Source organism: Bufo bufo, chromosome 4 (assembly GCF_905171765.1).
Source record: "Bufo bufo chromosome 4, aBufBuf1.1, whole genome shotgun sequence".
NCBI lineage: Eukaryota > Metazoa > Chordata > Amphibia > Anura > Bufonidae > Bufo > Bufo bufo.
Window position 1 is genome coordinate 282,392,670 of NC_053392.1, and position 25,351 is coordinate 282,418,020.

General features: G+C 42.0%; 1 protein-coding gene across 2 annotated transcripts in view; it reads right to left on the reverse strand.

Annotated features, from left to right (window-relative positions):
- Positions 1 to 15,370: 15,370 nt before the first annotated feature.
- ASRGL1 (asparaginase and isoaspartyl peptidase 1) overlaps positions 15,371 to 25,351 on the reverse strand; it is a 72,799-nt gene continuing 62,818 nt past the window's right edge. For both annotated transcript variants that reach the window (XM_040428643.1, XM_040428644.1), the window contains exons 6-7: positions 19,887 to 19,997; positions 15,371 to 15,760 (exon numbers count right to left, since the gene is read on the reverse strand). In XM_040428643.1, coding sequence (XP_040284577.1) covers positions 15,519 to 15,760; positions 19,887 to 19,997 — 353 coding nt within the window. In that variant the 3' untranslated portion in view covers positions 15,371 to 15,518. The remainder of the gene's footprint in view (positions 15,761 to 19,886; positions 19,998 to 25,351) is intronic.

Below are 25,351 nucleotides of genomic sequence, written 5' to 3' on the forward strand. Positions count from 1 at the left end.
GGCTATTTACGGTTAGCTCCCTTTTTGTTTCATTTTCCTACGTTTGTAGCTGTGCTAACTCAAAATTTTTGATTAATTTTATGAAAATGCTTTTCTAAACTGAACAACTCCTTTAAAGCAAATATAAAAAAGTCACATTGGAGCCATTGCAGATGTGTGTAGGTTCTCTAATAGAAGATGGATACAATGGAGACAACCAGAACCCAGATATCCTATAAGAGCTTGTCATCAGATTTGGCATTAAGAACTACTTTGTCATGTGAGATGTACTGTATGTGTAACTGTTGATTCCTCAGTAATACAGTGCTATGTGTCCTGGTTTCATAACTCAAAGCCAACAACTCCTTCAGTTAATACTTAATTAAATCAAAACAGAAGATTAACCAGCCATGACTGCTGTGCTTGGAGATTTGTGATTAACTAAATGAACTTTAAAAGGTCAACTCAATGTCAACGCTTTGCTTTATTATAAAGTTGCTTCATTACATTACACACTGGACTAAAGAAAACACAACTGTTAATTACCGTGCACTAAGAATAAAACAAATGCTCAGACATTGATCATTATTAGAATAATCACACAAATAAGTGATCACTTTGCCTTCACCAGTCTCATCTCAATAAACCACCAAAGTTGAAGATTAACCTGAGACTAGTTTCCATTAGACTGCTTACATTTATCTACTTCATTAATTCCTTTACAAAGCATTTGACCCATTTTACGTCCTTCTATGTACTTTACATATGTCCTTGAAAATTTATTTTTGGGGAACAGAATTTACTTAAAGGGGTTGTCCCACGACAAATATTCTTCAGTTTTCAAACCAGCACCTGGATCTGAATATTTTCGTAATTGCATGTAGTTAAACATTTAGTATAGATACTGAGTTATTCAATAAAATGTATCTGTATAGCGCCACCTGCTGTTTGTTTTTTATTTTTTTGTCCTACTTACTGAGAAGGTCGCACATGTTCAGTTATATCCTTTAGCTGCCTCCAGAGCTGTGATAGGGAAAGAGCTACAGAAGAAAGACACACACCCTGGGAAAGGACACGCCCCTTCAGCTGCCATCTTGATATAAATCTAGCAGAGCAATTTGAGAAATTAAAGGGGAGATCCCTGGATCCATGTGAGGTCCAGAGCTGGTCCTAGCTTTGTTAGAATGACATTGTCATGTACAATGTTATGTCTGGTTTTCATTATTTACATTAATCATTGGATAACCCCTTTAAAGGAAATGTGTCACCAAAAATTTTCTGTGCCCGTTAAAACCTGATAGCAACACATCTCCTTTTTTTCTAATCTGTAGTTATTTTCTGATTACAGATTTTTTTTATTCCCGAACATGATTATAGGGGCTGCCATCTTGCCTGAGTTGTTCTTAACAGCCATTAAAAAGCTTTAAGAAAATTGCTTTATGGCAGCCACAAGGGCCATAGACACAATTAATGTTGAGCAAACTGAAGCTAAACAAATTGATTCAATCCGAATTTCAGGAAAAAAATTTACGAATACATTTCTCCTGAAATGGCAGTAAAAAACAAACATACTCACCTCCCCTCTTGACGTCACCTCGTATACCCAGCGTGATGACTTGATGATTTTATCACGTCACTGTGCACACGATTTGGCGCATTTTCTTCAATCAAGATGAGCGTAACGGCCTCTTTGCAAGCAAATGGATGAGGTGAGTATGTATTTTTTTGTTATTAACCCCTGAAAGGCTTCAATGTGACTGTCCATATGTATTGCGATTGTCCATATTGCCTCCTTTGCTGCCATGATTCATTTCACCATCATATTATACACTGCTGATTTCCAGGGATTACGACCACCCTGCAATCCAGCAGTGGTGACCGTGCTTCCACACTATCCCATAATGTACAAGCACAGCCACCACTACTAGATTACAGGGTGGGTGTAACCCCTGGATACGAGCAGTGAATAATGTGATGGAAAAATGAATCCAGACAGCAAAGGAGGCAATATGGACAATCGCAATACATTAGTAAGTGCCTTGTATTAACTTTCAGTACATGATAAATGTCATTTACTGAAGTGAGACAACCCCTTTAAGATACATATTGTTATGAAAGTGGATGTGAATCTGCCATGTCACAGAACCGTTTTGACTTCGGGCTACTCTTAAAGGTGTTTCTACGTAGCTCCCTCGTCTTCACACTTTAACCCGTATACAGGAATCTGTACTCTGTTGCAGGGGAACCACCAGGTCGCTACTTCTTGGAGTAAGCTCTGTTTTACGACCCCCATGGGGGTAAAGAGACACCAGTTTGTGGTACCACAGAATTAGGCAAAACTGTAGTCAGAGTAGATCTAGGGTCAGGGAAGGCAGAGTACCTTCAATCAAAAAATTAGTCCAAAGGTCAAGGCGGGCAGCAAAGGGTCAAATCCAGAAACAGGAAGAGTTGAGGCATAAGCAAACAACCGAACTACAGCACACTTTCGTAGGAGAACTAACAAGCTAGACACAGCTATGGTTCAGTCACCTTCTGATAGAAATCAGCCATAGGCTGGCGAAGATAGGGTGCACTCGCTGACCTTTGAAGAGCCTGCAAGAGCATGCATGCTCTAAGCAACAGCACAAAAGAGGAAAACCAGGAAGGAGGAGGCCACTGCGTCTCTGCTCCGGCGACTGTACCCGCCAAGAAGATGTAGAAGGACACAGGCGGGTACAGAGGGTCGGAGCAGAGCCAGACACCAGGTCAGCCTTCCCGTGGCACAGCATTTCAGGAGCAGAGGAGCCACGGTGGCCATGGACTATTGGCATTACAGTTTTCCCACCTGGTTTCCAAATGTTGGTTTACATACAGTTGCAAGAAAAAGTAGATGCTGTGGCATGACCTCAAGAAAGCGATTCACACCAGACATCCCAAGAATATTGCTGAACTGAAACAGTTCTGTAAAGAGGAATGGTGAAGAATTACTCCTGACCGTTGTGCACGTCTGATCTGCAACTACAGGAAACGTTTGGTTGAAGTTACTGCTGCCAAAGGAGGTTCAACCAGTTATTAAATCCAAGGGTTCACATACTTTGTCCACCTGCACTGTGAATGTTTACATGGTGTGTTCAATAAAAACATGGTAAAATTTAATTCTTTGTGTGTTATTAGTTTAAGCAGACTGTGATTGTCTATTGTTGTGACTTAGATGAAGATCAGATCACATTTTATGACCAATTTGTGCAGAAATCCATATCATTCCAAAGGGTTCACATACTTTTTCTTGCAACTGTATATATATATTTTAAACCTACACATTACAATCTTTTGGGGTTGGCATTATTTTGCTCTGTACATGATGCACCATAACTTGCACTTTTTGGATCTCTGGCTGACATTGTATGGGAGCATTTTTGATTAGCACTATATATAGAGTATTATTGTGGCAGGCATTACTATGGGGGATACCTTGAATGGCAGGCAATAGCAGACATATGCAACAAAACTATTTAAATGCCGTGGTTGCACTTGACCATGGCATTTAAAGGCTTAAATGATTGCGATTGTGATTGCGGACATTAGCTGCTGGCCTCTGCTGTTTGAACCATCAGAAATCCGCCGGCCATGTCACCCGCTGCACACGCGAGCAGTCGCCATGTTTAAAGACCCTCCTAGCATCGTACATGTATGGGTTAAATCAGCATTTCCACATGTATGGCAGCCATTATATTCTAGTGTTTATTGAATTCAGGGTTATTCAATGAAATATTGATTTCTGGACTCCACCTAAGTTGAAATATTAGTATTATATTGTTTAAAAATGAATATGCACATGTTTTCTAAGCATTATTTCGGGTCTGATATTACAGTAACTGTCTTGTTATTTTGACCAGTTTAAAAAAAAAATGATCTAAAATATTACAATATTTTTATCTGGAATTTGGGAGAAATGTTAGGCTTGTTTCACACTTGAGTGAAACAGTTCTGGCAGGGTGTATGGGCCAGGAGCAGCCTGTCGGATCAATCCTTGCTGGGTGCAGTCATGCGCTGTCTGGCCCCCATTACAGTGATATAGTGAAATCCAGCTGCAACCCAGCAGATATACTGAGGAGTAGCCGGACGAATAATGCTGTATTTGTTCAGCCGCTCCTCTGCATATTTGCCGGGTTGTGGCTGTATCTCCGCTGGCTTCCATTATAGTGAAGGAGGCCGGACGGAATGCCGCCAGTGCACTGTTGTACCCAACAAGGACGGATCCAACAGGCTGTTCATGGCTGGAAAAGCCTGCTGGATCTGTTTCACACAAGTGTGAAACAAGCCTTAGTAGTTTATAGAATAAAACAAAACTTCTAACACTGCTCATTTTAGTTGCAGGGGTTGTTTAATTTCAGCAAATAGTATTTATTATGTAGAGGAAGTTAATACAAGGCACTTACTAATGTATTGTGATTGTCCATATTGCTTCCTTTGCTGGCTTGATTAATTTTTCAATCACATTATACACTGCTCATTTCCATGGTTAGGACTAGGGTTGCACCGAGTATCGAATTATCTTTACCCAATCGATACTTTTGTACCGGTATCAATTCAATACCGGGATTTGACATTTACAGATACTACGCTGCGCTACTGCACAGCCTAGTATCAGAGAACATAGCGCGAGCTGCTCTCAGCACGAGCCATGTTCTCCTCAGCAACACAAGGGAGAAGGAGTCACTCTCTCCCTCCCTCCCCCCTGTGCTGCTGCCACCAATGAGAGGAGAGAGGGGCGGAGGAGGGGAGGGGCTGTGGCCACTGCGCCACCAATGATTATAACTAACGTATAATACAAATACAGGAGGCGGGTGCCGGCAGCAGAATCACATAGTCGGCCCCCGGCCTCTATGACAGGAGGCTGTGATCCGTGGCAGTTAACCCCTCAGGTGCCACGCTTGAGGGGTTAACTGCCTCGGATCGCAGCGCCTTGTCATAAAGGTGGGGTGCCGGCTAAGTGATTCTGCCACCAGCACCCGCCTCCTGTATTTGTATTAAATGTTAGTTATCTTCTTATCTTAATTGGTGGCGCAGTGCACCCCCCAAACCCAGTATTATAAACATTGGTGGCACAGTGCCCCCCAGTATTAAAGTAATTGGTGGCAGTGGACACAGGACCCCCCCTTCTTCATTGGTGGTGCAGTGGCAGTTCCGATTGGAGCCCCAGCAGTGAAATCGCAGGGCTTCGATCGGTTACCATGGCAGCCAGGACGCTACTGAAGCCTTGGCTGCCATGGTACGCTCCCTCCTGCTGTCTGCACAGGGAAGCAGGGACAGTGTAAGATCCTAGCCACTCTAATAGATCTCTTTTAGGATGAATAGGACAAGGGATTAAAAGATCCCAGGTTCTAGTCCCTAAGGGGGGAAATTGTTATTAAAAGGTTTAAAAAATTATAATTTTTTTAAAAACAAACCTCCAATATATGAAGTTTAAATCACCCCCTTTCGCAATTTTACATATAAATATATAAACAATAAAAAAATAACCATATTAAATATCGCCACATCCGAAAAAGTCCAAACTATTAAAATATAAAAAAAATCTCCTATGCGATGAACGCCGTAACAGAAAAAAAAACAAAAAAAAATGAGTGATCGCTATTTTTTTGTCACCCCAAAAAAATAGGATTGGACGTTTCTATTATGGGCCAGACGTTCCATAAAATGCGGAATGCACATGGCTTTTTTGGTGTTTTAGTTTTTTCGCGTGGTATCGAATGGTATCGCGTATCGCAATACTTTTTTCTAGTATCTAAATCGAATCAAAATTTTGGTACCGCGACAACCCTAGTTACGACCACCCTGCAATCCATCAATTGTGACTGTGCTTGCACACTATAGGAAAAAACACTAGTCTATGTGCAGTCCCACGGTCATGGCAACCAGAGAGGCCGGTGCTTTTTCCTATAGTGTCCAAGCACTATGGATTGCAGGCTGATGGATTGCAGGCTCTAAGTGGCCCCTTCCTCAGTGGCTCTAAGGGGTCTCTAAGTGGCCCCTTCCTCAGTGGTTAAACTCTCCTCCATAATCCATATCCTACATGCTTGAAAAAATTATGAAGAAAAATTTAATTATGGAAATAATATGAAAGAAATAAGTAATGTCCGATCCAGGTTAAATCCATCACATTGTTTGATGGGAGCTAGATCCATTATACATTTTGCATGTTACAAATCCCCTATATAAGGATATGGATTATGGATGAGAGTTTAACCACTGAGGAAGGGGCCACTTAGAGCCCTGAAACGCGTTTGGTTATGGATCCTCCTGCTTAACATAAAGACCACCGGTATTCACAGCTACGAATATTCTGAAAGGAAAAACCGTAATCAGATCGCATAAGCTTGTGTCATTCGGAGAACCGGAAACACGTAAGGAAGCCACTGGCGCCAGTGAGACAAAACTATATTCGCCAAAGCGGACGATAAAGAACACTATAGTCGAGACGCCCTCGATATCTCAGTAGAAACTACAAAAAATCATATACTACCAACCTCTGGTGAAATCGATACTCACGTGAGTAAGCAGTAGTGGGGGATCTGGTTTAACCACCACGTGGGACTCCGCGACCGTCCACCGGATTCCGCCCATATCAATCTGGCTCGTTAGTAGACACACTGTATAGAGGTGAATTAAGCATTTGTGATGGGGGCATAATCGATCTATTAGTTCGAATCGAACAACACCATTTTACTCTACAATTGAAAGACATAGTTTCAATTGGTTGATGGATATAGCACAAACCGCATAGACAAATTCAAAATCAATTACGAACATTTATTGTCGCTGCAATTATATGCGATTATTTCTACGAACATTACAAAATATTTATGTGAAATTTCTGCATATTGGATCGAAAACTACCACTTATCCTCAGAGATTGGGTTCTACTGGAGAACCTACGTTTTTAACTTCACAATTGTATTGTACATTGTATATTTATTTATTGTTCATCACTTTTTAGTCTGGCCAGACTTGTCACACATATAATTATTGTTTTATTGTTTTAAGATTTTATGGTTGGATTAATAAAGTACCACTTACTCCAGATATAGTGAGTGCCCAGCTTTTTCTTGATATATTCTTGAGGTTTTTTGCCTTCCTCTGGATCAACTTTGCAGAGTAATAGGATGAACTAGATGGACTCTTTTTCAGCAACACAAAGTATGTTACTATGTATGGAACAGTATGGAATTGGGAAGCCTGAAATTATACAGATTTACAAGAAATGTAGTAGCCTCACAAACAGCCTTTTGTCACGGTTACACAGATAATTGTCAGATTAATCTTTCTTTCCATGGATTTTATTATACTGTATATCAAGTACAGTATAATAAATTAAAAGAAAAAAATGTCTTTGATGTTAGGCAGCAATAATTTTGGAAAATTAAAGATCTATTAACTGCTGGAGACCAACATTTCTCTTGAAGGTGTAAATTTGAAACTCACAGAAATCTGTCAACGCTAAGCAAGTCTCTAACATTCACCATAGGATAGAGATGAGGCTACTGAGGATTTAGAGCTGGAAATTCTCACTAAACAGTTCACTTTTAAAAACCTAAACTACAAAAAAAAAAACTAACTGGTAATAGCATAATGTATAGAGCATGTTTGATCTGGTTAGAATAGTATGAATCTTTATTTTAAGCCAGAGCACAGTGCACTTCACCGTGGGACCCCATCTATAGTTCGATTGGCCTCCTTAGGGCAGGAATCATTTTTTGAAGCAAAAACTCTTCCCACTGCATTAACTTCAGACATTGGCTCAAAAAAGAATTAATTAAAAATTGCAACAAAAGCTTCACAGATGCCCATCAACATCTTCTTCATTTGGTGAGAACATAACATTCACCTGTCTCCCTGCTCTGGTGGTCCGTGCCTGCTGACATCTCTTGACTCCCTTTCAGAGGGTACGGCTGCTGGAGTGGCGTTCTGGCTGTCCATTCCATGCTGGGCTGTGGCGTTCCTCTTCCTGCCTGCACTTCATGTCTCTGCCTCCCTAGCTTGCTAGCCCCTAAGAAGGTGTTCATTTGATTATCTGTACCTGACTTCTGCCTGTTTATCTTATTAAACCAGATCTGCCTGCCCTGACCTTGGATTGTTTATTGATCTAACCCTCTACTGCCTGCCTTTACCTTTGGCCTGTTAACCAGATTCAATGTACTCTGCCTTTCCTGCCCTCAGCTGCTCCACTGACTACAATATTGCCTGTTCCCTTGGTGCCATGTATCTGTGGCTCTTGACCCGTCTGGGTCAGCTGTAACTGAACAGAGACTACTCCAGGAGGTACCGGCCTGCAGCACAAACCAGATTCTTGTTTCGGGGTGAAAGGGTAATGATCAGGGCCACCAAATAGATAGCGCCATTAAGAGTAGCCAAATCTGTTCTGTCACGCAGAGGTTCTACACCCATTACATCACTGTCTGCTCATGACATGCCCCTGTAAGTTGTGGTTACAGGACGTGGTCAAGGACCTGACCAAACAGTGTACAGTATTTGCCAGGAGCAACTTCTCAAATACCTGAATACCATCTCTGCATGCCTGTACTTCTTGATTATCCCACCTTCTGCTCCGCCTCCTCACACTGCAGCGTCTGCACCAAAGCCACTGCTTGTCTCTCCCTCTGGCTGTGCTAGATTGCATCTATCACTACCGCTGTGCTATGAGGGAGATCCCAAGACCCGTCGTGGCTTCTTGAATCAGTGCAAAATCCATTTTGTGCTACATGCCCACCAGTTCCCTAAAGAAAGGGGCAAGATTGCCTTCCTGGTGTCCCTGCTGTCCAGTAAAGCTTTGGCCTGGGCCACACACCTTTAAGGGTGCATTCACACGACCATAAGTGTTTTGCAGTCCACAAATTGCGGATCCGCAAAACACGAATACTGGCCGTGTGCGTTCTGCAATATGCGGACCGCACATGGCCAGCGCTATATAGAGAATGCCTATGCTTCTCCACAGTTGCGGACAAGAATAAGACATGCTCTATCTTTTTTGCGCAGCCACGGAACGGAACAACGGATACGGACAGCACACGGTGTGCTATTCGCATCTTTTGCAGCCCCATTGAAATGAATGGGTCTGCATCCGTTCCGCAAAATTGCGGAATGGATGCAGATCTATTTATACAGTCATGTGAATGCACCCTAAGAAGGAGATACTCTGACATATAACCTACAAGAATTCTTGTTGATCTTCAATAAGGTCTTTGAGGAGCCTGGCCAGACAGACTCCTCAGTACCTTCCTTATTATGCCTGGGCAACCTGTTGGGCAACATATCATCCAGTTCTGTACTGTGTGTTCAGCATGCTCCTAGAAAAATTTGGATTTGATGGCCGCTTTTTGGGAAGGTCTGGCAGCCTGCATTAAAGATAAGTTGGCAGGTCTGAATTTACCTGCTACCCTGGACATAATAACACTGGTCACTGGTCACAGGCATAGATTTCTGCTTTAGGGAGTGTATCAGAGAATTTTGCAACTACCTTCCAGAGGCCATTGCTCCCCTCCTCATTGGCTTCTCCAGTACAGCCTACACAGCTGATTACAGTCAAGCTGTCTACAAGGAGCACCAGCACAGATGCAGCCACCATTTGTGCCTTTGCTGCGGTAGTCTTTATGTGAAGAGCTTTCCTCTCAAGCCAGGAAACCCGTGTCTAAAGTCGATAGGATAACCGACCCTATGTTAAAATGACAACTCCCCAAAATTAATGATTCCTGTAGTCCTATCCAGTGGTTACACCCAGTTCACTGAATGGGACTTTCTGGACTCCGATTCAAATGGCAACTTCTTGCATCAGGCCTTGGTGATCCGGTACCACATACCCACAGTACGCCACGAGAAATTCTTGGCTGTGGCTTCTGTCAACATACCTCTCCCAGAAGCTATCCTGTATGCTACTGTGCCCATGGATCTCCATGTGTGGGTCCTGCATTCAAGGAAAATCTATGTTCTCCCAGAATTCATCAGTCTTTTATTGCTCGGGTTACCACGGCTCTACTTCCATGTTCCTGTGATCGACTGTATTGGGGATCTCATTATCACTCACACTGTTTAGCTACAGTTATGCTTGTCTGTAGACCCTAAGTCCCGTAAAGCCGCCAGGGACTTCCTCCATCTTATGCCAGTTATAGAGACATGTTCGACAAGAAAGAAGCTGAGACTCTGCCACCCTTTTGTATGATTGCCCCATTGATCGATTGCCTGGAACTATTCCCTCACAAGACCATGTATATGTGTTCACAGCCAGAGACTCAAGCCATGTAGGACTGCAAAAAGAAGAGCCGAGAGAAAAAGGATTCATCTGCAAGCCCTTCTTCCCTGCTGGAGCTCGCTTCTTCATTGTAAAAAAGAATGATGGTTCAGTAATTCCCCGCATTGATTATTGAGGTATGATTAAGACCACCGTAAAAAAACAAGTACCTTCCACCATTGAGTTATGAACTTTTTGATAGGAATAATGAGGTTAGGATCTTCACGAAATTGGATATTTGGAGATCCTATTACGTGATACGCATTCATGAGGGTAATGAGTGGAAGACAACCTTTAACACCTGTCATGGCAAATATCTTGTCATGCCCATTGGTCTCAGCAATGCCTCAGCTGTCTTTCAGGAGTTTGTAAATTACATATTTTGTGATCTGCTCCACGTCTATGCAGTGGTATATCTTGATGAAATCTCCAGCTGCCAAGTCTACACTGATACATTCCATCCAGGTCTGGTAGTAGACTAAATTTTCCCTGACCCAAGAGACAGCTTGCATGAAGTAATCTGCATACTGGAGGCGCAGGCCAACACTGCACTTCTTCCTGGTTGATAAAATCTGGTTACCCTTCAGGAACATCTAGTCCAAACTACCCTCTTATAAGTTTGCAACCAGATTCTTAGGTCCTTTCGAAGTCTTGTAAGAGATCAACCCTGTGTGTTACAAATCATGTTTTCTGCCTTTGTTATGTATTCCTAATTCCTTCCATGTTTTTCACCTCAAACTGTTGGCGCTCAACCGCAATTCCAGATCTTAAGTTTCTCTTCCCACTCCAGTTGGCCCTGAAGATGAGTTTGAAGCAAAGAGTATATCTGATGTTACGAAGGCTGGGAGAACAACTTTCTATTTGGTCAACTGGAAGAGTTTTGAACCTTAAAGGGAATCAGTCACCTGGTTTGAGCATATACCTTATTTCTTGCTGTAGTCTTCATTTTTTGTTTCATGGGTTTATTAGCGATAAAATACACTTTTTAACAAAAAAAAATTCAAAATTAACCAAAAATGTGAAAAATTTGTAATTTTCTAAATTTGAATTTCTCATTTTTTTTAGACAGATAGTAATACCTAATAGGATAGTTATCAATCAACATTCCCTATATGTCTACTATATGTTGGCATCATTTTGTAAATGTAATTTTTTAAAGATGTTAGAAGGCTTAGAATTTTAGAAGCAATTTTAAAATTTCAAGAAAATGTCCAAAACCATTTTTTAAGCACCAATTCAGTTATCAAGTGATTTTGAGGGGCTTACATAATAGAAACCACCCATAAATGAGTATTTTAGAAACTACACTCCTCAAATTATTCAAAACTGATGTTACAAACTTTGTTAACCCTTGAGGTGCAGTTTTTCTTTGTTAATCTATATTTTTCCTGCAACACAGCAAGGGTTAACAGCAAAACAAACTTCAATATTACCCTGATTCTGCAGTTCTCAGAAAACCCCCATATGTGGCCGTAAACTGCTCTAAGGGCACATGGCAGTGGTCAGAAGGCAAGGAGAACTATATACCGTCGTTTTTGGAGGGTAGATTTTGTTGAAATTATTTTTGGGCACCATGTTGTATTTGAAGAGACCTTAAGGTACCCCAACAGTGGAAATCCCCAAAAACTGACCATATTTTGGAAACTACATCCCTCAAGGAATTTAGTAAGTGGTGTACTAAGCACTTTGACCCCCACAGACGTTTTACAAAATTTACAAACACTTGACAATGAAATGAAAATAAAAAAAATTAATTTCTTCCAATAAAATGTTGCTTTAGCTCCAAATTTTTCATTTTCACAAGGGAAAACAGGAGAAAAAGCACCTCATAACTTGTTTCCCATTTTCTCCTGAATACGGCAACACCCCATATGTAAACTGCTGTAGGGGCACACCGCAGAGCGCAATATGGGTTTTGCAGCACAAATTTTGATGGCTTGGTTTGCGGGCACCATGTTGTTATTGAACAGTCTCTTGGGTACTAGTCCACTTTTTTGCGGGATGAATTCCCATGATCATTGATTGTATTTTGGGGTACATACAACTTTTTGATCACTTTTTATTTTGCTTTTTGGAAAGCAGGAAAAATAAATTCTCCAATTGCTTTTTGGTTTTGTTATTGCGGCATACACTATGCTGAAAAAATGACACATTATCTTTATTCTGCTGGTCAGTATGATTACAGAGATACCAAGTTTATATAGTTTTTTTTACACAAACCATTTTTGTATTACCATTTTCTGAAAGCCATCATTTTATTTTTCATTGGTACTATTCTGGGGTACACACGACTTTTTGATTGCTTGGTAGTACACTTTTTGTGAGGCAAGGGGACCAAAATGGCACCATTTGTATATTTTTTTTACAGCATTCACAAGAGGGGATAGATCATGTGATAATTTTATAGAGCAGTTCGTTCTGGACGTGGCAATACGTAATATGTGTGTTTTTTTATTCTTATTATTTATTCTTTTTTTCTAAGTTTTACACGGTAAAAACATTTCCTGAAAGCCATTTTTTTGGGTGATTGTCTTATGTAGGGGCATACAATTATATTTTTTTACAATTTAATATGACTTAATTATGCATTACATCCCGTATTGTAATGCATTGAGTGTCAGTGTACTATACTGACATTGTGCCTATGAGACCCAGCCTGGAGGCTGGGTCTCACAGGCTTCTGTAGCTGGCAGGCTCTGATGTCTGTGAAAGACATCAGGCTGCCATAGAAGCCATTGAGTCCCTGTCACTACAGAGCAGGGACCCAATGGGGCCCCGTCCTCCTCAAACCCAGTTCATGCCATGGTAAGCTTTGCATCAGCCGGCGTATACAGCAGAGGCTCGGCTGTCAGGAACAGCCATGCCCCTGCCACTAATTGAGTGGGAGAAGCTCCTGCACCCGCCCGATCAGAGCACTGTACATGTACAGCGCTGGGTGGCAAGTCGCGTCCCCCTGCGCCATACATGTACGGAGCTGGTCGGGAGGGGGTTAACCAGGGGCTAAAACAGATTGTTCTTTAATTGCCTCATTCATTGTAAAGGCCCTATGATGTATATTCTTACCCCATCTGCCCATGTTCACCCATTTAATGTCTCACTCATTGAAGTCCATTAGGTTGCCTGCTGCGATGTTATTATACACAGTTTACTGGAGGTCTTGCTGCAATGTCATTGTATGGAAAGCCAATGTCAGCTTACTGCAAGGGAAGGAATTGCCTCCTTTTCTCCATTTAACATCATCACCTCTACAAGTGAGGAGCTGACATTAAGGAGGAGGTAGTTCGGGGTCATGCAGGGTCATGACGTTGGCAAACAGCATTAGACTACAAAATTTACAGACTGAGTGAGACTTGCATCTAAGGCTTATTGCACGTGTGCGCTCTGTGGCCGTATTGCGGACCGCACTTGCGGATCCGCAATACACGGGCACCGTTCCGTGTGCATTCCGCATCACGGATGCGGACCCATTCACTTCAATGGGTCCGCAAAACCCGGAGATGCGGAATGGTGCGGAACGGAAGCATGGAACGGAACCCTACAGAAGCACTTTCGTCCCGTACTTCCGTTCCGCAAAAAGATAGAACATGTCCTATCTTTTTCCGGAACGGCCGGATCGTGGACCCATTAAAGTGAATGGGTCCGCAATCCACTGCGGCTGCCCCACGGTGAGTGTTCGTGCATTGATGGCCAATTCCACCATTGTTTTGTGGCGCTTACGATGCAATAAAAATGACATGTTACCTTTATTCTACTAGTCTGTATGATTGCAGCAATACCAAATGTATATACAATGCATTCATATACCATTTCTGTCTTCAGAAATGTTTAGGGGCTTGTTATTTTCTGTGGCAATCTGTAGTTGGCAATGGAAAGTCTAGGGGCCTTCACAAGGCTACCGGCTGGCATAGCAACTGAAAGTCTCCTGCAATCTTGTCATGGGTGGGGGCGCTCGGGCACCATCAGCAGCCCACTACCAGTAAATGACCCCTCAGATGCAGTGGTAAATTGCAACTATAATTCAATGTCTGTAATTGGAGGCAGGTGTCTGTTGTGTAAAACAGCAGGCATCCACCAGTTATGGCACCTGCTCATCTCCTAAGCAGGCGCCATATTTAAAAACCTGCTGTTGGAAGGGGTTAAAATAATTTTAAAAAAGTATACTCACCGTTCTGAACCCTCCCTGCTCCAGTAACCGCCATCACAATCCTCCGCGCCACTGCAGCCACAACGTCATGTTTTATTTTTGATGCACTATCATGCACTATCTACTGCATGTGGCTGTTGCAGACAATCACTGTCCTCACTAACTGTCTGCATGTAAGAAACATCCGGCCAGGAGGATTGGAAAAGTGGGGCTGGGGTGTATCACCTTTTTTATGAACTATCAATTTCTTTCTTGTTTTAACTTGAACAACCCCTTCAAGCACAAATCAATCAAATAACTAAACCAGGCTAAATGAGCGCGCCTCTAGGCTGTTCTGCAAAAAGCAGAACAACATGATACCAATCGAATAGAAAATCCTTGGCAACAACATGCACACTCTTAATTACCATGCAAGTCTAATCATTAACCAGGTTTTATTTCTAATGCCTCACAAACCACCACAATTTGAGTTGTCAAAAGAGCAAACAAAAACGGAGAGTCGGTGTTCTTGTGCATGGCCGACAGTTCTAGTGCTGGTCAACTGCAGGGAGTGTGTATTCACATGTGCTGTCCACTCTTGTAAATACAGTTTATTCATTGTATATTGGACAGTCTGCTAGATTTCCTCACCAGTTGCAAGGCCTTTACTTGCTGTCAGTGAACAGAACCTTTTGATCATACATTTAAAAGCTAAAAAGAGTCTTTACTTAATTGATAGGCTTGTCTGCAATCCAGGACATAGTATATGCCCCTGTCTTTAAGGCCTCTTGCACACAAACGTTTTTTTCCCCCGTTCATGTTTCGTTTTTTGCGTTCCGTATACGGACCGTATTCGGAACCATTAATTTCAATGGACCTGCAAAAAAAAGAAAGGTACTCCGTATGTCTTCCGTTTCCGTATTTCTGTTCCGTTCAAAGATAGAACATGTCCTATTATTGTCCGCATAACGGACAAGGATAGTACTGTTATATCATGGGCTAGCTGTTCCGTTCCGCAAAAAACGGAATGCACACAGACTTCATACGTATTTTTTGCGGATCCGGACACCAAAATACTGAAAAAGCCATACGGTTGTGTGCAAGAGGCCTAACTCACACAGGAATACACAAAAGAAGTGAACCATTTTGTCGTCAGATTGTGGGATTACATTCACTAGTGGACGTGCCTGCAGCAACAGACTCAATCTTGTCTTCTCCTGTATAAATGCCACAGTGTAGATGGTCATCTTTAACTGCAGCCCAAGACATCTGCTTTGTGGAGAACTTTGCTGCCCATTCACCTGTACTGTTAACCACTATGACGCCTCCACTTCCATCTACCCGTGTTTTCATGTAGTTGAGACCTGCCTCTGCTGCCTCTTCTGTAGACATTCCTGGAATGGAAACATAGTTATTTCCGATTTCCCAGATACAACATTTTATATATAACAGATATAAACTGTAACATGTGACTAGATCATGATCTATACTTGTTTCCCATCACACCCCAAATATACTCCAAGTATGAATAACCTTTCACCATAACAGCAGGTGATCACAGTATGAGCACCGGTGCCTTCTTGACCAGCTGATTAGCAGGGGTCCAGGGTGTCCAACCCCCACAGATACTGATGACCTATCCAGAGATAAATCTCGGAAAACACCTTTAGGCCGAGTTCACACGAACGTGTGTGACCCGTGCGGGCCGCAATGCACGATTGCCGGCCGTAGGTAAGCCGCATCGGATCGCGGACCCATTCACTTTAATGGGTCTGCTATCCGCCCGTTCCGCAAAAAGAGAGAACATGTTCTATCTTTTTGCGGAATGGAAGTACGGGACGCAACCCCACGGAAGCACTCCGTAGTGCTTCCGAGGGGTCCCGTTCTGTGCGGCCGTTCCGCAATTCCGGATTTGTGGACCCATTGAAGTGAATAGGTCCGCATCCGTGATGCGGAATGCACACGGAACTGTGGCCGTGTATTGCGGCCCGCAATTTGCGGGCCGCAATACGGCCACGGATCACACACGTTCGTGTGAACTAGGCCTTAGGCTGAACTTTCTGACCTTAAATATATTTGTTTCTGCTACATTTTACAGGTGGTTGTACAGGATTTAAAGCACAGTGCTGCTTTCTTCCAGAAACAGTACCTAACCATGGATGTTTCTGGTACTGAAGCTCAGCTTCACTGGAGTGAATGGAAACTATCAGTGGGTGGGTATGACACAGATTTTTTTTTTTTATCAAGGATATTTTTGTAATTTTGGGCAATTCCTTTAAGATGTAGAAAGGAGGTGGAGGGGATGATATAATTAGCCCCAGATTTATCAAAATCTTTAATGCACTTGCCCAATTTTACTCAACCTTGCCCCTTTCCCTTGACACGATTGTGTGATTTGAGCTGTACAATCTGCAACTGAATTCCGCTTCATTTTAAATAGTAAATCTCCCCGATGTGTATACTTCACAACATTCAGCCATTCTTGAAGCAGCAGAAAATAGAACTGATTCTTATGTACAAATGAGAACAAAGTTTAGCCTGTGGCATTTACAACATGATGTATTGTGCCATATACTACAGCCAAGTAATAAAAATACATTTATAGTGTCAGTTGTAAAAATTATCATTCCCTTTGTTATTATTAGTGGACATGAATAAAATCCGAACAGTCTAACAATCTACTGACACATACAATGAGTTGAAACTGTGAAAATGTTTTTTTTTTTTTTTTTTAATGTCTACCTCTCTACCACCTTAATTCTAAAGGTAAGAGTCTTAACAGGTAGAAGGATCACTGTATAAACCTACCATGGTAGACACCTTAAAAGTAATTTCAGGATAATGCTACAGAATAAGCTGTTGTGTGTATACATGAGGAGTTGCACTATTTCTGGTCATTAAATGAATTGTACTCAGATTTTTTTTATCAGTTTTCTCCTCTTCGCCCTCCAACTCTAATGGTCAGTTTTCCCTGAGCTCAGCTCCAGGTGGTTGCAGACTAGCTGGAATATCATATACAGAAGATGAGATCCTGCTCCCCAGGGGCGTAGCTAAAGGCTCATGGGCCCTGGTGCAACAGTTCAGCTTGGGCCCCCCTTCCCTCTGTGCTTTGTGGCCAGGGGAAGGGGTGCACATAGCTTTTGTGCTGGCTGAGAAAATTGAAACAGCACCCCCCCCCCAATGCCAAATTCTTGACCTAACCCCTTCCCTCCAGCCACAGGTGTAACTTGACCAGCATGCACTTTCTATAATACCAGTGTCTTCTTATGCGGCCTCCCCAGGTTGCTCGGACCAGTAGCGACTGGTACCTCTGCACCCCCTATAGCTACACCCCTGCTGCTCCCCTATTACTGTAGCGTGCCCTAGTAGCATGGCAAACACTCTATAGCAGTATAAAACACAGTCACTGTAAATCCAGTACTGGGGAGAGATAGAACACTTATTCGAAGCTACAGCAAGGTCTCTGTGTGTCTCTCTACATCTATCCCTCTCTAGCTGCTCTCTGTAAAATGTGTAAATTGTGCAGGACACAGGGGGTAGGGGCACTGTAGTAATGAGCTCCCTCTACTACAAGGTGGATGGTGCTGTGCAGTTCTGGCACCGATTTACAGTGACAGAGCTATGCCCTGACTGATCACTGGGGTGCAGGATATTGGACCCTGGCCAATCAGCTAGTGATAGTCAATCCTAAGAATAGGCCATCACTTAGTAGAGGCTGGATAACCCCTTTTACAGTAAATTATTTCAAAGCATATGAATACAAAGTATCGTTTTGTTATTTAACTGTAAAATTCCTACATTTTGTTAAAGAGCCTCTTTCAGCATGATCAACCCTATTAAATCAGACATAATGCCTGGTAGGGTTGATCATGCTGATTAAAAATGTATGTTAAACAGCTGCAGAGCTATCTATGTTTTTATTCATATGCAAATGACCACCTTGGAGCACCAGAGAGGTGCAGCTGAATCCTTGGAGCAAATATTACTGGTTTATTTAAAGGCACAATAATGATTATAAAGACACCAATAACATGTTGTAACAGTGGCTGCTGTGCGCCGCTGTTCCCCTGCTTACCGCCGCGGTCCCGGGCGCAGTGTTCAGTGGTGATCTGCTGCCAGCGCTTCCCTATTCATCGCTGCAGTCCTGGGCTCTGTCCGTGTAGGTACTGTTGTTTTGAGATCCGCTCCACAGTTTCCTTTCAGCCCTGGTCACAGTATGCTTGCTGCTTGTTCCCTGCAGCACTTCCTTAAGGGCCGGCGCGCGTCACTTCCTGTGCTTTATGGGTTAATATCATGTGACCTCTCTGACCAATCCTAGCCCTTCTGCCCATATTAGTGGCTCAGCCCCCTTCCCAGATGCCTCAGCGTCAAGGTCCTTGTGTCCTGTAAGGTTGCTGTTATCTCTGCTTGTGTTCCTGTGTACCTAACTCGTGCTGTGTTTCTGGACTCCGCTACCTGTTTGATCCCTGCCTGCTTGCCTTGACTCTCCTGTTGCCGACCCGGATTGCCTGACCTGTACCTGTGCCGCCTGCCGGGACCTATTGCTTGTTTGACTTTGCCTCTGCCTCATCCTTCGGTCCCGCACTGTTGCTACTGGTTACAACTCGGCCTGCTGACTACGTCTGTAACTCTGGTACCTTGGTCAGGTACCTCCTGGTCCGTCTAGACCAGCTGCCTCGTGTGCCAATCCTTCTCAAGAGGTAGCGACCTGGTGTTCCTCTTGGGAAAGTCTATCCCCACCATCAGGGGTACTGTGAAGATCGAGGGGTTCACTTATATAACGCCCTTAGAGGAGGTAGGACACGTGGCACAGTGGATTGACTCCCGCTGGTTCGTGACACATGTATTAGCTTTCTAAGTATAGAAAACCACTCTTTTCAATATGAAATGGCTACAGCCTGGATGAAAGTGGTCAGCCTTGCATGTAGATATCCCAGGTTAAATTTTTCCCTCATTTAATAAAAAGCTATAGCCTTACTATGTTGAGAATATAGGTTTTCTGTACTTGGAAAGCTAATACATGTTACTGCTGTCTTTATAATCATATAGTGTGCCTGTGAATGAATCAGTAATATGTTGTATTGGTACTGTAAATGTAAAATGATTAAAGGTTGTTTAGGTTTAGCTCTATTAAAGTGAACGAGGCAGAGCTGTAGTACCACATCCTACCCCTGGAGACCCCTTTAAAGAAGGCCGCGGCGCTACTGTGAGCACTGTTGCTTTCTCAAACAGATGATTGGCAGGGGTCCTGGGTGTCAGACCCCCACTGATCAAATACTGATGACCTATCCACAGGACAGATCATCAGTATATAAGTCTCAGAAAACCCCTTTAAATTGGTTCATACAGTGAACAATACACAATAAAATACAAACGGCTGTCTGTTTGAAGAAGCCCAAACGTGGAATAACCAACCACCACAATAAATGTGATAAATTGCTGCAATAAATGATAAAATACTAAAAGTTCCTCTTTTTAGGCTTAACTATGGTTACACGCAACAGTATAGAAATAACTTACCTTGTTCCATATAATGTAGAATAAGCCTTGCTAGAATCACTTTCATAATACTTTCACCATCACCTGTGGTCGAGACGGCACCAACACTGTTACTGGCGTAGCCTCCAGAACCTGCACATCATAAGAACAAGATAACAAGACAGGTGCAGATAAGTGCACATTCTCCATGTTGCTGTAACTGAAATTCTTAAGAAGACGTCTTCTGTCCACTCATAGCCCTGATACTGGAGAGGTCACACTTCTGTTATTTTATGAAATGATATTCATATTTACCTTTTATCCTCCCCACAGTCCCATACAGCACACATATTTACAACTGTATGCCATGAAAGGTCCGCACCTTATAATGCACTCTTCTTACAGGCACTTTTGTTAAAGGGAATCTGTCACCCCAATTTTGGACAATTATCTACAGTAATACATGATTGTGGGAGCAGTACTTTCCGGACTGAACACTGCTCCTCTGAAGTGAACTTGCAACATCATAATGATTTATGATGCTGTGAATTCCTGTCTCACCATGGGTCTATTAAATTGTAGTGACGGCATTATGTCAGTACAGTTCAGTAGACCCGCAGTGAGACAGAAAGTCACAGCATCATACCTGTAAATCATTATGATGCTGCAAGTTCACCTCAAAGGAACATTGTTCTGTCCAGGAATACTGTTCCCACACAGAGTACATGTATGTTTCCCAGATTGAATGCGGTCATGTAAAACTGCTCTAAATATATTTTTATGTTTGAGCTGTTCAAGTAGGTTCTTAAATTAAAGGTATTCACTGAAATACAGTAACTATTCGGGCACTACAATGACATCTAGTGGTCTTTCTGTAGAATAAAAAGTTTTTTTTTTGCTTTTGCAAAAATAAAAATCATTTTTATGACTTCATTAACACCACAGCAATACATATTTTATGACTTCCCACAACACAGCAATACATCTATTCAGTGGCTTGCAAAATTATTGTTACTGTGCATAGTTAAGTAAGTTGAAGATGAAATGATCTGCAAAAGTTAAAGATGACACATTCCCTTTGTATTTAAAGCAAAATCAATTTTTATTTTCATCTTTTATATTTTCAAAATAACCAAAAAGGAAAAGGGCCTGAAGAAGAACTCTGGGCACCCTGCATGGTTAGCACCTAGTAGTATCCACTTTGGCAAGTACTGCAGCTTGTAAATGCTTTTTGTAGCCAGCCAAGAGTCTTTCAACTCTTGTTTCAGGGATTTTCATCCATTCTTCCAATTCTGTGAGATTGCTGGGCCATCTTGCATGCAGTGCTCTTTTGAGTTCTGTCCACAGATTTTCACTGATATTCAGACTGTGAGGGCCTCGGTAAAACCTTCAGCTTGTATCTTTTGAGGTATAATATTGTGGAATTTGAGGTGTGTTTAGGATCATTATCCATTTGTAGAAGCTATACTCTTTTTAACTTCAGATTTTTTACAGTTGGTGTTATGTTTGCTTCCAGAATTTGCTAGAATTTCATTGAATCCATTCTTCCCTCTACCCGTGAAATGTTCCCCTTGCCATTGGCTGCAACATAATCCCAAAATATGATTGATCCATCCCCATGCTTAATGGTTGGATAGAGGTGTTCTTTTCATGAAATTTTGTGCCCCTTTTTCTCCAAACGTACTTTTGCTCTTTGTGGCCAAATAGTTCTATTTTAACCTCATCGGTCCACATGACTTGTTTCCAAAATGCATCAGCTTGTTTAGATGATCTTTTACTGAATTTTGTGGTGAGGACACAGGAGAGGTTTTCTTCTGATGACTTTTCCAAGAAGTCCATATTTGTGCAGGTGTCGAACAGTAGAACAATGTACCACAACTTCAGAGTTTGCTAAATCTTCCTGAAAATCTTTTGCAGTCCAGCGGGAGTTCAGATTTGCCTTTCTAGCAATCTTACGAGCAGCTGTCTCTGAAATTTTTCTTGGTCTTCCAGACATTCTTTTGATCTCCCCTGTTCCTGTTAACTGCCTGTTAACTGCCACACTTTGCTATCTTCCAATAGCCTTCCCCTGCTTTGTGCGCCTCAACTATTCATCTTCAGAGTGTTAGGCAGCTGCTTAGAAGAACCCATGGCTACAGTTTTGTCGGACAAGGTTATAGGAGTTTGGGTATTTATAAAGCTTTCGAATTTGCATCACTTGGCCTTTCCCAACAAACAGGCTATTTAAAGTCTGAACGCTATCGTTCAGCATTATCTGAACACTCAAATCTCCTTGGGTTCCCATACTTTTGCAAGGTACTCCTTTCCTTTTTTCACTCTAAAATTGTACACACAGGGTACTCATGTGCCCATGTGCTATGCCAGGATTTAGTAAACCTCGGGGGTAGGGGTTGGTTACAGACAGGAGCAGCAATATGTGCTCCTGCCAGTACTCCCTGCACTGCAGCCCCATTGATAAACTGGAAACTCTTTACTCCATTGTGAAGTCAGCGGTGTACAGAAAAGTAAATTTTAAGGAAAGTAGAACTTTAGGGAGGGAAAAGTCTATTAAAAACACAAGATGCCTTAATATAGCATATTACAAAAAGTATTATTATGGCATTAGGGACATTTTAACAAAAATTTGATCAAACGTTTTGTTACTCTTTAAAATAACAAAATTGTACAAATGTCTTGCAGTGATGACGCTCCACCAACGTGCACATGACTCTGGCAGTCCGTTACTGTCCTCAGCGGTCATGGCAGCACAGTGGGCACAACTGCCTAGTAAAGTGATTGGATGCATCATTCACATGCGCATTGTCAGAACGTCACCGCTGCAGGACAGAAACAAACGCTGATGGTTCCAAACAACCCTTTAAGTGCTGGTGGGCACAAATTGTGGCAAGTGTCTAATTTTAGAAAAAGAACTGCTATGGGTATGTAAGATGGTAGTATTTTTTGTTTGTTAAAATTGTCCTGGCAGCAAAAAGGTTAAAGTACTCTTCAATGGTAAGCATGAATGGGACCCCAATTGACACCACTGTAAGTCAATGGGTTCTGCTGGGCGTTGATGATATACAGCACTGCACTGTGGCTCCATCAAAAAAGGATGCCACCTTAAAAAAAAGGTCAGAGGTATCAGGTAACAGCACTGTGTAGGCAAATTTATCTTTATACCCCCTTAGCAAGCACAAACTATCCACGGAGACAGCTGCCCAAGAAACACTGGTCCATCAGCTTTCAGGATCAGGATAAGGCCTCTTGCACACAAACGTTTTTTTTTTTTCGTTTACGTTCCATTTTTTGCATTCTGTATACGGACTGTATACGGAACCATTAATTTCAATGGATCCACAAAAAAAACGGTAGGTACTCCGTATGCCTTCCGTTTCCGTATTTCCATTCAAAGATAGAACATATCCTATTATTGTCCGCATAACGGACAAGGATAGTACTGTTCTATCAGGGGCCAGCTGTTCCGTTCTGCAAAAAACGGAATGCACACGGACGTCATCCATAATTTTTGTGGATCCATTTTTTGCGGACCGCAAAATACTGAAAAAGCCATATGGTTGTGCGCAAGAGGCCTAATGTAAAGGGGTTCCCCAGGATTTTCATATTGATGGTCTTTCCTCAAGATAGGTCATCGATATGGGATTGTGTAAAAGTAGAAGGGTCCAGCTTCTGATAAAACGGTATCCTTTATTTGATGCAGTAAAATCCATACAAAACAAGACAGATGTAAAATTGACGAGTTTCGGATCTCGAGTTAACGATCCTTACTAATGATATAAAATGCCATCTGTGACTCTCCCATATAAATACACTTCCTCCAATCACATGCATAGAAACAACATCACATAATAATCCGGTGTGCGCAAATCACAAAACATAGAATGACAAATCCAACATGCAGAAAAAAATAAAAATGTACAAATTCATTGATACTGTAAAATCAAGTCATGTTTTTTGTTCATGCCTGTGGGGAAGCAGCTACCAAGTTCGAACATCCAATATGCCCTCTACTTAGTCGTTTGCGTCTATGGTCAGCTTCCCCTCCCCCCACTAAGGGTACTTTCACACTTGCGTTGTTGGATTCCGGAAGGCAGTTCCGTCACCGGAACTGCCTACCGGATCCGGCAATCTGTATGCAAACTGATACCATTTGTAGACAGATCCGGATGCGGATCCGTCTCAAAAATGCATTGCAATACCAGATCCGTGTCTCCGGTTATCATCTGAAAAAACGGATCCGGTATTTATCTTTTTCAAATTTTTAAAGGTCTGCGCATGCACCTCATCTGCAGACAGCTGTTTCGGGGTGATTGCCCCTCAGCAGTGCAGAGAAGAGAGTACTGGCTTAACTGGGTAGGAGGCCTGTGTCCGAAACAGCTGTCTGCAGATGAGGTGCTGGCTTATTTAATATCCAAGTCATGTCTCAAGGCTTATTTTAAGAGCTGAATATTGACTTATAGGATAGCTGCCTTACATCTGGTGGCATTAGAGGCAGAGCGTGTTAAGAGCTCATTTGCATTTCTTCCCTCCCAGAATTCCAGAGGAGCATTTATGGCCTAAAAGTCTCCTCACACTGATTAAGGTGCTCTCTCCCTAAGGAGAGTTAGTTTCCCCCCTTTGTCCATTCACAATGTCATGCTTTTCCAGAGGTTTTTGTAAGATTACTGGGCAGTTTCTCTGCCTACAAGAGATTATCACAGATGCTTGGTTTTCTTTTGCAGTTCTCAAAACTGAATTTGACTCAGCAGAGATCACATGCCTCTTCTTCACAGCAAAAATTTTATAACATGAACAGAGTTGAGAAAAAGACCTTACTCCTAACTTCTACAAACCTATGAATACAGAATCAACCTAATTAAACTAATATGAAAAGTTGTTATTCTAAAAATCTTCATCTACTTACATATTATAAGTTATACCAGCAAGTATTAGTCTTTATGTAGAAAACTATGATTTAAATCAAGCCTTAGTGACTAGTGATTTAAATCGTGATTTAAATCAGTAGTCAGTAAGGCTTGATTTAAATCATAGTTTTCTACATAAAGACTAATTCTTGCTGGTATAACTTATAATATGCAATCCACCCTGATTCTATATATTCTATAGAGCATTCAACACATGTAATTAAATAAACCATTGCAGTAAAAAAACATATACCAGTGTTAAACTAAGATGCCGAGTGGAGTGAAGTGATTTCAGCAGGCATCAGATGTGCTGCGCGCAGGGCCCCCACTTTGGGTCATAGGATTAGTTACATAGTGAATGGCAGAAGTCACAAAATAAAACAATATATTAACTGCAACACTGAGTTTGCGGTTTATTTAATTACATGTGTTGAATGCTCTATGCAATATATAGGATGTACCACCAAATTAAAACCAGAATACAATGACATTTCTCTGACATACCTCACTATCAAACACGCAATGTTCCTTCTGCCACTTTGCACTATGCCATTGTACATAAGGATAATACAAAAAGCTTGGAGAGGGTCAAGCTACCAGTTAGGG